This window comes from Orbicella faveolata, unplaced genomic scaffold (genome assembly GCF_042242905.1).
Source record: "Orbicella faveolata isolate gen_17 unplaced genomic scaffold, um_ofav_v1 contig_12, whole genome shotgun sequence".
In the NCBI taxonomy this organism is placed as follows: domain Eukaryota; kingdom Metazoa; phylum Cnidaria; class Anthozoa; order Scleractinia; family Merulinidae; genus Orbicella; species Orbicella faveolata.
The window spans coordinates 27,524,638-27,540,290 of NW_028301539.1; the positions used below are offsets into that span (position 1 = coordinate 27,524,638).

A 15,653-nucleotide genomic window follows, 5' to 3' on the forward strand; every position below is an offset into this window, starting at 1 on the left:
GGATACTCATAATTTGATAGACTAGATTCTTGGACAGCAGAGATATCGTTAGTTTCCATGTCAGAAATATCACTGGTTGTTATGCAACAAAAGAATCGATCGATCACAACACCTAACGACCTTTAGAGAGTTCAAAGTGCAAAAAACTAGCCAATCAAATCAAGTGCCTCGAGAACCTCCTTTTACTCGTGATAAGGCCCCGCCGTTCCTGAGGGACAGGTAGGTCTGAGGACAAGATTGAAACAGGAGCAGAAACTTGAAAATGAGGAAAAGCTCAAGATCTAGAAACTGTAGGAGAGGAAAATCTGTCATTACTAAAAGACGTCTTCGCCGGGACCTTCGTCCCTAAGTGCAAAATAAAGTGAAGTTGAAGTTCGTTCAAAATTAAAAACCAAAACAAAAGTACTGTAAACAATTAGCGAGCTCTCTTTGTTTGACGAACCAATAAGAACCATTGTGCAGTCGATCAAACATTGATAACATTTTAAAAGTAAATAAACAAAGATGACAGTGCCTCGATTCAGCAAAACATACTTATAACGTTTCTGTTTGACAGCGAGCACAGCCCGCTTGGTCGAGCAGCGTTGACGGGGACCTCACATCGTCGCGTATGTCCGGGGCAATGGCCTAATGGCAGCTAGATGTCTGACAGATAGGTATTCAAACTGAGTGGGGAAGGATGAGTACAAGGTCGTTTCTTTTTCCAGCTGCTAAGATACCTAAGAGACAGCTTCTTAAGTCATTAAGTTAAATTTCTTTGCATGTGCGGGTCTGTAGTTAGTTTCTAACACACTTCGTTTTATTTTCAACTTTATCCATTCAACCGAGGAACAGCCGATTAAAAGGAATGTTCGTGATATCCAGCAACGTCCATGCACTTGTGAGGCAATGGTGCGGGAGGGGCCAGAGGTTTCGTAACAACCTCGAGTGTTTTCTTTTTTCTGTGACTCTCTTTTTCCAATTTACGTCATGCTTATACAATTTGTTCTAAGGACGCCGCGGGAAAAGCTTCCAATACATAAATTTTTTTACGAACATACTGTGGCCAGATAATGAGCTACTTGTCAGAAATGCAAAATAATGGGATTTACCGACTTCGCTTTTGAGATAAAGCGCGAGGAATCAAAAAGTGTTTTTTTTTTTCATTGTATTAAGCTAAATATATTAAAGAGGGGTCACCAAGGCAACCTAGCTTGTCAAATATTTTTAAAAAGGGTCTTTTGCGTGATAATTTCAATTAATAAAACTTAAATTGATCATCACTTGAAGAGGCATTTGTAACCGTCGTCCAGCTGAACGAACAGCTCGAAGGGACAGAATTCGACATTTCATGGGGAAAAATATCAAACTGAGTGTTTTTTCTTTTTTTCCCTCATTTTCGAACGGACAACTTGGGGGAAAGGAATGCAAGAACGGCAAATCGTTATAGCAAATCTTCGATCAACACTGAACTTATCTTGTTTTGCCTTTTAATTCCTCCCAAGTTAACTGGCCTAAAAAGAAATTACTTTTCTTTAAAAGAAATGAATCCCGGAGAGGACGATCTAAAATTGCATCAATAAGGTTGAAAGCACGATGCGCTCGGCTACCAAACAACTTGAAGCATGCGCACGCTTAACTTATACACTCGCCCCATCCACACTACACCGGAGAAATTTGAAAACGCAGCTTTATTTCTACGGTTAGGTCTACCGTCCACACTAATCCGTCACGAAAACGGAGCTTTTCGAAAAAGCTCTTCAAACCGGAGGAATTTCAAAACGCTGGTTTTGCGTTTCAGCGTGGAAGGAAAACATTTTCCGGAAAACGGAGATTTTTGAAAACGATGGCGTCACGATAATCATGAGATTTCTGACCGGAAATGATCCCGGACCGGAAATGATCCCCACATTGGACCGCAAATGATCCCGATCAAAAAATAAGAATGGCATGGATTTATATCAGAGGAAGGTGAGAACATGTACAAAAATTATAAACTAAAAAACATATTTTCTCATTTTACAAAAAAAATATTCCACAGTTGCTGTTTTGTTCTTCGAAGGGTACAGATCGTTTTCACTGTCACGCAATAAAGAAATTAATAATAAATTGAAAACCAACCAATGGAAAAAAGCTAAGAAATTGTGATGTACGCTATAGAAGATAACTAAATAAGACACTTTCCAAGTTTTAGGCCTGTGCGTTTCCCCAAACTTCAGATATTCGTCGTAAATGCTTCCCAGAAATTTACAGAGCCCAGTAAGAAAACGCCTTGTTGGTGTACATCCGTGGTACACCAATATGGTGGCCGGAATATAGTGTAAACATCTGGAACTTACTTTGGCTTTCTAGGCGACTGATTGTCAGTACTAAACAAACAAGCATTTCCACAACTACTTTCCCTAATGCTCTAACTTCTAAAAAGGCTCAAAATCATGAGATAAGTATATATTTTTCAACAAACTCGATTGTAGCCTTGTGTCACGCAACCTCCATAACCCTGAAATTCAAAATGCTCTGGTTTCCAAACGAAGCACGCTAATTGTAGACAGATGTTAATATACCGCCTCTTATACCTGATGAGGATAAAAACACGTCACGTGAAGACGATCTATTGAATTAGAAGTCTTAGAAAAACACATACTTGTAAACATTCTCGAAATCGCGGTGGCGATAGTATCAAACATCTATCAAACAGCTAATTGTCAAAGCGAAGCGCAAGCCTTAGCCTTGCTTGCCAAAATACGATCAAGGGAAAATTACATAATAAATTTGTTCAAATTTCCAGTGCTGCACACTACGTGTTTTACAGAGTGATGAAGCGTTGTAGGCTTGTGGGTCTACAGGTGACAGCGTCTTCTGTAATAGTTGCTTCATGGTTAGATTTTAGTTTAAAACTTTAGACGAGTGGCGTTAATGGGTGATAAAATGTGATTTAACTATAACACCGAAATATCAATGTTTAACAAAGGAGGATATGTAGCGTATGTTGCACTGATCATAATTTTACTGAGAATTGCAAAGAAATGCAAGCCAAGTCGTGTTTTGATGATTGAGTGGGGATATTCACAACATCGTAGTTAGAAACAAAATTTAGTCGAAAGTATGAAAAAAAAAAGCAAGTTGTCAGCCATTATAATTATAAGATGGCTTTAATAAAACCATCGGTATTCACGTACGCCAATTCCCTATCCACACCTTCCCACCATCCATGCCATTCCTTATTTTTTGTCGGGATCATTTACGGTCCCTATTGGGGATCATTTCCGGTCCGGGATCATTTGCGGTCCAATTTCGGGATCATTTGCGGTCCGGGATCATTTGCGGTCCTGGGATCATTTGCGGACCCGTACATTTCGCTAACCAACTTTTCCTCAAACGCAAATCCAAAATGACCGATTATTATTGCGTTTTCAAATTTCTCTGGTGTACTGCGGACGGGGTCTAAAAACACGTTCTCGAACTTTTCGTGAGTTTTCCGAAAATAGTGTTCGCTAAATCAACGGAGAGCATTGGGTTTGCGTTGAGTAACTTTCAGTTCAGTGTTCAGCTGAAAATTGTTCTCCGAATTCAAGTTCCAACATCTCGTCACATAAACAATGTTTCGTTAGGCCGATGCCTCAGCAAGAGTCGTCTTTTGGCCTCAGATAATACTCTTGATCCAGGTACTCAAGCGCGGGACCATGCAGCCGAACTCGTGTGGCCTTCTTTGGAAGAATTCTCATTTCACATCGTTTGTGTTTTTTTCCCCTCATTTGCCTTCTTTGCATGAAAAAGGAAACCACTCGATTTTTAATCTTCGGGCGTGCGTTCCTGACATCCCTCTTATTAAGTGATATATTTAATAACATAAATTAAGAACCAGTTTCATTGCATACAGCTAAACTACGAACGATGTTGATGATTCCTTCCCTTCTAACAGACTTTCTCAGTCCTTCGCGGTTGTAGGTACGTAATTCCGACGCGAAGGAGCGTCTCAGAAATTTTTCGCTCTCCCGGCCAGCTCGGCTTTCGCAGCTCGACTTGTGGGCAGGTCTACACTCCTGAATGAATCTCCCATTCACCTGAAAAAATGCCTCAAGTCTTTTCTTGTTTTCCATTTTTCAGACGCCTTCACTGCCTTATAAGTTTCTGTTACCAGACACGGAAAGCGCTTAAGAAAAACAAACGTTTCCAGCAAAAGCTCTTTGTTTCTCTCGGATGAAAGACTGTAGACATGCGCATATGAATTTCTGATGAACCTAACTAGCTCAACAGCCGATTTAGTGTAGTAGTTCCTCCTCGAATATCCACTTGTAACATCGTCGTATATTTCCTTGATTACAGTGTCCCAACCATTAGTCACCCAGGCACGCTTTTTGGAATAAAAACTTTCCAGCTTCTTTTCTACATCGCTCAATTGGCGGGTGAGTTTTTGCCTGGGCTCTTCGAATTCCAGTTGACTTCCCACTAATTTGAGGAATTCAACCTTCTTACGATCATCCCAAAAGAAAGGAAAATGCTGTAGGGAAGCCGCTGCCGGTCGTTTCTTTGACTCTGGTGAAAGCATGTTTTTGAGAAGATCAGAAGCTTCTGGTGAAAGAGAGGGACAGAAGCATCTTTTGTTCTTTAAAATATTCTTTTCTGTTTGTTGAGGATTTTTCATAAATGCCCCACCAGAAGTTAAGTTGAAGGGATGCTTCTTCTTCGACAGGACATAGTGGAAAAGGAGACCGCAGCTGAAAATATCAGAGGCTTCGCTATGGTTCTGAGGAGCCTTTCCCAAAAGTTCAGGGGCCATCCAACACCTTGTTCCAGCTTTGGAGTGCATCACAGACTGGCTTCCCCCTCTAGTTTTGGATGTCTGCAGGATCTTACTGAGCCCAAAATCACTAATTTTAACGGAAAAACTTGGATTCGTTTTATACAAAATGTTTTGTGGTTTCAAATCCCTGTGGAGAACACCTTTCTTATGTAAAAACTCTATGCCAGAGGCAATGCTTAGACAGATGGTAAACGCCTCCTCGCATTCTTGATCACAACGGAGATACGCATCTAAAGAACCTTCCATGAGTTCTACAACTATGTACTCAAAATTAGCATCACTAGTGCAAGTGATGTAATTGATCACCATAGGGCAATTCGATAACTCTTGCAAGCACCTGACCTCTCTTTCAAGCACAACACCTTTCTCCACTAAACGTACCTTTTCCAGGCGTTTTAGGGCTACTTCTCTGCCATCTTTGCCATTCACACCAGGAAAAACGACCGAAAATGAACCTTCTCCGATTGGATTCTCGTGGTGGTAATAATTTTCCACTTTCCGAAACTTCGTGCCCCGCACAACTTGGGACAAGACAGCATTATGCTTGACCGATCGCTGAAACCATTTTATTTTGCTGGGAATGTTTACCTTTTCGATGTCTTCATCAATAAGTTTCTGCAGGCACTCATTCCCATTGAGAAACGCCTTACATGAGTCTCCATTGACATCAAGTAACTTCACATCAGCATGGTACCTCCGGAGAAGACGAATGCAATTTTCAATGTGCTTGGAAGTCAAGAAGCCACTTCGTCCTGCCGTACGGCATATCTTATGCAATGGTGTTTCCTTACACTCGTTTTGAACATCAACGTCACATCCCTTTTGCAGCAAATACTCACAGATCGAAAGGGCACTTTCGTTGTCTTGAATGCACAGGATATGTAGAAGTGAGTCTCCTTTCAGATCTTTGTAACACCTTGCAGATTCGGCCAAGGTTCTATAACGGTCGTCTTCAAAAATTACCTTCAGGAGATTAAAAGCACTTTCAAAAAACTCTTCCTCTAAAAGGACTTTAAATGGGCATTTTCCGTCATTGCTTACGCACCAAGGATCCATTTGTAAAGCAAGGAAGTTCTTCCAATGATTTTCCTCGACGTCATCTCCAATTAGGGAACCTTCTCCAATGAACTTATGAAAGGGTGTTTCTCCATTAAGATCTTGCACATTTAACTCTGCGCCACTTTCCACCAAGACCTCCACCTGTCCCCAACACTGTGCAAGATGCAGTGGAGTTTTGCCTTTGTCGTTTCTTGCATTGACAGCTCCTCCGCAGGAGATGATTTCCTTACCAATTGCAACTGCCTCGGCACTGACTGCCTCGCTCGGCAAGCTTGCCCATAGATGTAGGGCAGTGTTCCCCTCGGCATCTCTAGAGTTGATTTCAAATCCACTTTTCTGCAAGAAGTGGAGACCTTCACAAACCATGGCAAGACATTTTGGAGCCTGGACTGAGTCTCCGTCTTTCAAAAACTTGAAGAGCAAATGAAGGAGCGATCTGTCCATTTCGTCTTTGGCGTTTGCCCTTGCTTTAGCGTCCAAAAGAAGACGCCAGACTTCTATAGCTTGGGTCCCATTGTGAAGCGTAGACGTCGAGGGAAGTAAGTCATGACACATCACCTTGGAACAGAATTCACAAGACTGAAACTGCGATGACAAACTAAATAAAAGTGGAGTTTCACTACGATCATTTCTAGCGTTTGGGTTAGCATTGCTGCAGAGCAGGAAGTTAATGAATTCATTCCAGTTCTGTGGTGAGGCGCTCATAAGAGCTTTTTCTACCGCGTGGAAGAGGCCAGTACAACCTGACTGATCTTTTTCGTCAATTTTGGCTCCCTCTTGCATTAATAATGCCGCCATCTGTATACTTGGCATGGAAAACATAAGGTATGGATAACCACCAATTCTTCCGTTAGCTGGACACTGGGTTTCTTCCATCAAAATTTGCACTGCCTGGCGAATTACGTTCTCGTCCCAGCAAGGAAAAGCTAAAAGAACGCCTCGTTCCGTACACTCTGGCAATTTCTGCAAAAGACCTTCCAGAAGTTCCTTCTTAAAGACATTGTCGTTGTTTTCATAAAATGTTCGCAGAAGCGCCATCAGATTGCAAACTTGTGCTTTGTGTGAGTTCCTCACCTTCTGCAGTACATCTTTGTTAGACGTTAGAGCTTCTATAGGGTGGTCAAAATTCTTTAAACCACTTTTTGGCAGGATGAGAAGTTGAATCAGGCGTGAGGGACTTATGAACAGGTTGCTTTCGCTTCTAAACAGCTCTGCAATTTCAATGCGGTGCAGTACAATGGCCAACTCTAGCGAAGTTTGAAAAAAGTCATTGTAGATGTTGTTGCCATCACCAATTTCTTTGCATGCAAGCAGCTGTTTTACCATCTCTTTGTCCCCAAGGAGTGTAGCGGAATGCAGAGGAGACCAGCCATGACAATTAGTATAAGGTGAAATTGAATTGCTGGCCAGAAGTTCTCGGATTTTTGCAACAGCATCTGTACAGTTCAAAATAAACGAAGGATCTAGATAATCAATTACTTTAACCTTGGATTGGTAATTACTTATGTTCCTGAGATTGTTCCCGAACAAATCTACGCAGCCCGTTAAGTCCACATGGCGAAGTTCAGGACAAAACCAGCAAAGGATATCCAGTACTCCGAAACGCCACGTCGTCACCGTATCGTCACTGATGGTACTCCTTCTGAGAACGGCTGTGGAAGCATTCCTTGCTTGCAAACACTCTGCAACTAGATCCTGACAAGATGTTATGCGTGTGTTCGAAAGATCAAGGTCACGGTGTTGTACTTCATGTGGAGAGATAGTAAAACCGGCCCCCACGACCAATTCAAGGTCCACCTGAAAAATTTTGGAGTCGTTATCAATGAACTCTTCGATGCCATGTGATCCGTATTCTGTTTCCTTGACATTGTCATGTAGAGTGCTGAAACTGCAACCTGTTCTTTCTTTAAATAAGTTCTCCATTTCTTCAACTGTCATCGACTGTTTACCGGAGGCTTTTAAGATATCCAACAACAGTTCGTCAAGTATGAAGAGAAAACTATTTTCCTGCAAGCAATTTACAAATACCAGAACAGTGTATAGACAATATATAGCGATATTTTATCAGCAAATGATGCATGTTCAGATTTGCTGAGTATTTAAGCCATACAGGGGATGCTTAAACTTTTTAAGCTGAATCAGAGTATTTTCGACGGGAAAGAGCTTATTTTCGGGTAGAAGTTTCCGTCCAAAAACCTCAGAACCATCATTAACAACTGGATAACTGTTGAAATGTTGTCTGAAAGAAATTCAAGACAATTAAAGCCGATTGCTGCATTATAGACTCCACCTTTAGTATTCCAGCGATCTACTTTCCTGTAGAGCTCGCATTAAATAAATACTTTTCGCATCCACATATCGGATTAAATTTTACTGTACTTACTGCTGTATCTCGATCACGGGAAAAAAGCTCTTCCTGTTCTCCTGCAATTAACGATTAAAAGAATCACTTCAAATCTGTATTGTTTTGCAAATCGTGATTAAAATATTTTTTTCCAAAAGTAAGCGATTTATCTTGGAGGGGCATGATAGACGTTGAACTACCATAACGTCAGCACTTCTCACACCATGGCACCACAATGATAAGTTGCTTAACAACCAATTCAAAGAATTCCTCAGAGATTGGATTTCGATTAGGAAAGGTACATACCTGACACTTCCAATCCCATTTCCAATTCGTCGCACAAGTTTTCAAGATCAAATAGCTCATCATTTTCCACTTCAAAAAGTGAAGAGGAACTCTCTGAGTCATCATCTCTTGCAAGTCCTGTGTTAAAAAAAGTTTATGTCTGAGACAAAATTAGCAAAGCATATAATAAGTACTCTAATAGAAATCGGTAGCTTAATATCAATTGTTATAAGGCTGGCTCAGCACTTCTCGAACCATGCATGGCACCCAAGATGATGTAATGCCAACAACTTCTTCAATGAAACAATTCCCAGGAATAAGATTTCGATAAGAAAAGTGAATGTTCCCTGAATAAGGAATGATGAAGCCTACCTGAAACTTCCAATTCGTCGTAAGAGTTTTCATGAGCAGATGACTTATCACTTTCCAGCTCAAAAAGTGAAGAGGAACTCTGTACGTTATCACCTCCTCCGAGTACTGTGTTAACAAATAATATGTAAGACTTCCCTTATTTAAACAATTAAAGATATCTTTCTTTCAGAGATAATATTCACGGAGCATCAGTAATCTCTCACAAATTAGTAGCTTAATATCATGCATTGTTTTTAAAACTTCTTACCTATTTCTGATTGAAACCAATCAACATCCACTAAAAGCAGAATGTAGTACATTGATAGTAGAAAAGTATGAAGACATAGCTTCAGTCAATAAAAGTAACAACCGGGGAAGAGGTGGGGGGAGTTTTACAGCCAGGTACGTTTTCAGTGGTGTATCCAGACCTTGAGCTAAAGAGGGGGTTGGGGACGGTTTTGCTTTGCTTACCCTGCCGGCTTTTCTTCCTTCTGTGATTTTTTTTCTTTTTTTACCCAAAATAAAGGGAGGGCCGGGCCTTCGGACCCCTCCCCTAGATCCGTCGCTGGTTTTAATAAGAGTTGAATCTTTCACAAGATTAGCAGAAGCATCCACTACATGCAGAGTAAAATTTCTTCTGAAAAACGTCTAACGTTTATTGAAAAAGCACTCTATTCAACTGCATGGGCCTTCCTCATGGGCGGATTCATGGGAGAGTTCCGGGAGGAGGGAAGTCATTCGCAGCGAAACGTTTCATCTGCAATCCGCGAACTTTTTTAATAACAATGGAATCTCTCAGGGATTGGATAATTGAAGAAACGGAAATCTATTACAAAACATAGGTCAACCGACATAGCTTAATATCATGGAGTGAGTTGCCAAATTGTTACCTGATTCCGGTTGAAACCAATCAACTTGGTCCTCGACATCGGTGACCTCTTCTTCATCGCCATCCACTAAAGCAGAGGATAGTTACTTTTGTAAAACGTCTTACATTTTTTGGAGAAAATTAAGACATCTTATTTTTGGTGATTGCGCAGTGGCACACGAGGGTCTTTTACAACGAACTCAGTGGATGAATTCATGCGAAAGTTTCTTTTGTCAGGTAGACATTTTTGATAAATGTGGAAACTTTCAGAGATACAATTACCGAACCAACAGCAATCTACAAGAAACTAGAAGCTTTATATTATTCATGAAGTCAATTGTAGGACATTTTCACCAGATTTCTGAGTTGAGACCAATCAACTCGGCCCTCGCTCTTTGTGGCTTATTCTTCATAACTGTCTACTAGAACAGAGAAGAATCGCTACTCAGCAAAAAGGAAAACGCCTCCCACTAGTTTTTGGCAGAACTGTAGCACAACATATTTTTAATCAGTCGCTGTTCCACAGACCTTACCAAGGAATCGTATGCAACCAGAGGGTATCATGTTTGAGTCTGAAGGTTGGGGTGAAACATTTAACCATTTACTACAGGACCCCTCTTGCATAGAAGCAAGTCTGAACGGGTTATGGGTAGAATTATTTTGTCATCAACAGCGTTTGGGTGAAATAGATTAAATTCTCTTCGGCAGTACATAGCACTGGATCATTACGGTAGTCTTATTAGCCGGCTACTAAGCCGACCAAATCACACCGGACCCAAAGCATCCAGCGAATGACAAAATGGCAACCCATGTCCACTCACCCATCCCGCTGTAAGAAACCCAAATTGACTTTAATTTTACTCACTGTTTGGTTCGTCTTCGTCTTTGTTTCTTGAACTGCTTGCTGTCGGAGTATTTTCCTCTGACGTTCTGTTCTGACTTTCTTCGTTGACCCGCTACAATTTAACAGAAAAGGAAAACATAGCCTATAATAAGCTAAAGAAACAAAGCAAGGATTACAAAAGAATGGTCTGCATACAAGCCATAATCCACCCTGGAAGGGATGCTAGTCCATCGCAGGGTTACCTCCAGCATTAAATTCGCCGGTAGCCATTTATAAACCTGGGTGGAGAGAGGCACTGTGATAGTAAATTGTCTTGCACAATGTCCCCGTCCAGGGCTTGAATCCGGATATTATTTCCCGCCCTTATTTACTAGTCTATTTTAATGTCGACAAGCATGAAACAAAACCATTCAGGCACACGTACAGGTCCAGAGGTCAAAAGTACTATGTACTTATTGACTGAGTGGGAGGGCCGGACGGGAAAATATTTGGCTCGAGGTCAGGACGTACGGACCGAGCGCAGCCGGCCCGACCTTACTCAGTCAATAAACATTTTATCATATGACCACTTAACGGTTGAACCTAAATAGGACGCGATTACATAACGTCAGACGGCCGTGCGGAAAAACTACAGAAAAGATTCTACCATGAAAACTCAGTGTCGTTTATCTCTTCGCGTCGAACAAGAAACTCACAATTCATCGAAAAACACGACTCATTTTCTCATATTTGTTTTTCAATGTAAGTCTACAATTACAATTCATGCTAAAAAGCCAACAGAAAGTTGACATAAAGCTGTCAAAAATATGTCAAAACCATAAAAAACTTAACGAGTGACAAAAGTTCGCTTCACGCTTCAGTGAAATTGTTCACAAATCTTCTTCGTCTGAAGACTTAAGAAAATGTCGGCGTCGTTTCAAGCTATTTGTCTACCTCTTGGATTCTCTTGAACAAGGAAGAACCAGCAACTGAATATTAATGACACCGATGTTAGCTCCCGCAAACAGTACCTGGGTTTGCTGACTTTGCTGGCTTTGCTGTGTAGTGGAAATTCAAGCGAGTTTTATTATCTGGATGAACTGTACGGTAATGAACTTGTGTTCGTACTCAGTTTTGTTTCTTCAAACAACACTGATGTAGAAACTGCAGAGCAATATATCCTACTGTGCACAAGGTATGTTTCTGATTTCTCTTCTCCCAACTCTGGAAACTCGAAGAAAAAATTTATATCATACTTTGTTTTCTTGCTTTTGACCTACGATGAATTCTTTGATGCTTTCCACTGAAAGAAGTTTCGCCTCAAGACTGTTTGCTTATTCCAAAGGTTAATTATCGGACAATTCATTCGGAAAAGTTGTTTTCTTGACCGCCCGTTTGCTTGTTGTTGGCTTTTGAGAAAGTTGTGAACTTCTTCAGTTGTGAGGACTGTGGACTTTCTTTCTGTGCTTTCGGAGTGAGTTGGCGACTGAAGTAGTTCTGCATCGGACAGTTCGCCTGGATAGTAAACTTCGCTCTCAGAATGTTCACTTTCATCTCTCATTTTGAAAGGAACAAAATTTTCCAGCGACAAAATTGTTTTGTCTTTAACTCGCATCGAGTTTCTAGTAGGGCCGTACGCATTTCTAGTAGGGCCGTACGTGTTTTTCCGGCCCTATCACTTCGACACGTACGGCCCTCATACGGGACCTTTTTTCTTACGGTTTTCCAAGGAAATTGCGCGCGGGGCCGTACGGGTCATATGATAAATACAAGGTTTTGATCGCATATTAAAATAAGGTCTAAGATATAAAAGTTAAAAAACTAAATAGAATAGCGTGCATAATTTCAATACAAGGGCTACCTACAGCTGTACTGGCATCCGCATCATCATCGTTTGTATTGCTAGCTTGCACTTTCTGCGTTTTCTTCTTTTTCTTCTTTTTCTTTTTACCTGAAGGTGCCTCTTCTACGACAGTGGTTTTTGCTGAGCCGTTTTCCTTAAACAGACAAGTACTACGTGTAAGGTGAACCAACTCTGAGTCTGTGGCAGATTAATATATAAACTAACTGTATCTACACAGGTATGAATGAGTTTTGCATTGCAGTTTTCTTACATCTCCAATTAACTGTTCACGCATGTGGTCTCAATTCAGTCTTATTTGTTCAAGTAACGATACCTCATTGTTTGCTTCTGTTGTAGGGTCTTCTGAAGTTGTAGGTAAGTGATGCCTCTCTTTGCTGTGTTCAGATCGCATGTGTTCAGCCATTTTCTGATACTACATAAACATACAGAAAAGCATAAGCCGTAAGTAGGCTACTGGTATGAACATTAACTTTGTCAGTCACAAACACGTTGATGAACTTCAACTTAGTTGAGTCCCAGTGAAGACACTGCTGATACAAGCACGAATTACAAATCATTAAGAACCCTATAGATGAGTCTTTTAATTGGGCCTTTTGTACACCATTCACGTCTCCCTCGCCAACACCACCTTATCAAATTCAATCCCACACCCAAAGCAATTGGCAAAACATTCTGAGAGTCTTTCTCGCCATAATACGATAATACGAGAGCTGGGATTTCCATCTTGATTGTGTTAAAACTTTTTCTGTTCTTTTTTGTAGCCCAGATTAATTTTTTTTTTGGGTAGAACTCTCCATTGCACGCAGATGTCTCGCTACTACACACATGAAGAAGCTGAAGCCTGTAGCGGAACGTAATGAGGAAACATGACAGTGGCGGATCCAGACCTTGAACTAAGGAGGGGGGGGGGGGGGGGGAGTTTTGTTTTTCGTGCCCCGCGGGCTTTTCTTCCTTCTGTGATTTCCTCTTTTTTCACCAAAATAAGGGGGCGGGGGGCCCTCCCCTAGATCCGCCACTGCATGAAAACGTATTGAGTGAATTGCAATTGATAACAAAGTACAAATATACTAAATTGCCGAGTTATCCTGTCTAACTGTGATGTTTTATCTAAAGTGACAGTGATAAATAGTTTTCAAACGATCAAGACCCACCTTAAAGGCGACAAATTTACAGTTGTCGCAGTGATAGTGATATATTAGTTTTGCTCCCAGGGTGCATTCTTCGAATGGACAGTTAAGATAACGCCGCGGCTGCTTCTGTACGTTGCTCATTGTCGTGAAGCGTATTCTGTGGAAGCAGATGAATGCACCTCTAAATTATAAATAACACGGGAAGGAAGCTAGCACCTCTTTCAAATCATCAAGTAAACTAGTTAACCTAACAACAGATCGTGCAAGTCTACTGAGGTATGGGTCACAATGGCTGTAGGTTGGCGATATTGGCCTTGACCGTTCTTTGTATGTTTATGGACCGAGACGCTATCGAGGTCTATTGCACGCCAAAACATGGCTGGGAAAGTGGTCAAAGCAAAGGTCTATTAACTAAAATAACAAAATAACAACTTACAGATTCAAAATTTCACCAGGATGGCTTGAAAAACATCTACTTATTTCTTCCGAAGAATTTTTTTACATCCTGTTACAAAATCAAATTTGATTAACTGTTATCTATTTTCAACCTTGTAATCCTGTACCTCTTCCACAAAATATCTGTTACATACTGCTCTGTGGAATTGTTTTATAACATTCATGCCATGTTGCTGTATGACACGGAATGTAGGTAAGAAAGAGTTCAGTAATCAGCTCGGACAATTGAAATCCTTTTCATAGTTCTGCAATGACCGAATGATGGCAATGGTATCTAGAAAGTAAATGGTCCGGGGGGGGGGGGGACTCCCATATAAAAAGACGGGGGTGCTCGTCGGAAATTTTGAAAAGAACCCCTAAGAGGTACCAAGATCCTGTTTTGTGGGCGTGGCTTGAAATTTTTTTCACCCATAAGGGGTACTGATTCGAATACAAAACACTACCTCCGGTCATAATGTTTACGTCTCAATACCTTAAAAGGTACCACAAATTAAAAGCTCCCGCTGTGAAATTTTTCAGGCTGAACACCATACGAGGTACCAAAACCACTTTTTTAACCTCTAAAAGGTACGACGAGCACCCCCTCCTTTTTAGATGGGTCCCCCCCCGGAATGGCCCACCGTCACCGCGAGGCTTTGAAATTTTCACCCTCTAAAACGCCTTTTCAGTTTTTAACTATGAACAAATTTTTTCTTTACAATTTCCATTGAATGTCTTGGTAAATGAGCCGCTTCCAAGCGGGTAATTCCATGTGTAAAGATGGCTCTATTACTGCACTTGAGAATGAACCGAAACGAACGCAACGCAGATTTTTGCAAACCATGTTATTGATTCATTATTACGAGAGGTAGCGCCTTTCTACTTCCGGGTGTCGGTTCATTATCAGTTATAGCTGATTGCATCTTCTGCAATGGCAGGATCTCAAACCTCTATTTTGTTTCACTAGAGAATGAATTTACGATGTAAATATTTTTGGCCAGCTGGCGCCGAGGCTAAAATTTATTAACGAACCGGTTCCGGTTCGATTCAATTGATCGACTCGACATGGTAGTAAAATTTGCAGCCACTTTACGTCTATATACAGACTTTAAGTGGTTTCACACAATCGTAGAAGTACTCGATACAAATACAAGCAGAACGAAAGTTAAATGCGAGATAAGTTAAAGACTAAAGCTACTCGAGTTTCACGCTTGAAGTGATCATCAGACTGGCGAGCGCTTCAAGTGTGAAACTCGAGTAACTGTAGTGTTTACCTTAATTCGTATATACAGACTTAAATTGTCTATTGGGAAACTGACTAAAAATTATGTTTGCCTCCCTGTACTGTTCCAAGGGACCCACACAAATGAAATCACTGTTCAAACCATATACTTCTAAATGTTCCCTCTAGGCGTCGAGATTATAAAGATCTTTGGCAACATGTAAGAAACAAATTCAAGACTTATAAGTTAATGGATCTTCAAGTTGATAACACACTCACCGGCACGACGGTTTCTTTCAAACTTGTCGAAACCTATCTTCTGATACATCTTCATAGAAAACCTTTACAGTTTTCGTTGATTTTCAGTTGAATTTTTATTTATCACTAATAATTCCGAGAACTCTGATTTCTTAGAATTTCGAAGGGCATGCGCTTTCAACCTTCGCGTGTTTAGATCGCGTGAATCGAAAGACTCCGCCAAACGACTGG

General features: G+C 40.9%; 1 protein-coding gene across 3 annotated transcripts; it reads right to left on the reverse strand.

The window, feature by feature from the left end:
* Positions 1 to 1,452: 1,452 nt before the first annotated feature.
* LOC110049396 (uncharacterized) lies at positions 1,453 to 15,610 on the reverse strand. 3 transcript variants are annotated; one of them, XM_089283100.1, is made up of 10 exons: positions 15,444 to 15,610; positions 13,529 to 13,664; positions 12,691 to 12,789; positions 12,379 to 12,510; positions 10,556 to 10,646; positions 9,713 to 9,778; positions 8,844 to 8,948; positions 8,493 to 8,609; positions 8,226 to 8,266; positions 1,453 to 7,849 (listed from the first exon to the last, which is right to left on the reverse strand). In XM_089283100.1, the coding sequence occupies exons 2-10, from the start codon at positions 13,646 to 13,648 to the stop codon at positions 4,040 to 4,042; spliced, it is 4,581 nt and encodes a 1,526-aa protein (XP_089139226.1). In that variant the 5' UTR covers positions 13,649 to 13,664; positions 15,444 to 15,610; the 3' UTR covers positions 1,453 to 4,039. The 3 variants fall into 3 exon arrangements, with proteins under 3 accessions (XP_089139226.1, XP_089139227.1, XP_089139228.1); XM_089283101.1 differs by lacking the exon at positions 15,444 to 15,610 and adding an exon at positions 13,944 to 14,024; XM_089283102.1 differs by lacking the exons at positions 9,713 to 9,778; positions 10,556 to 10,646; positions 12,379 to 12,510; ... (1 more) ...; positions 13,529 to 13,664; positions 15,444 to 15,610 and adding an exon at positions 9,091 to 9,704.
* Between the last annotated feature and the right edge of the window lie 43 nt (positions 15,611 to 15,653).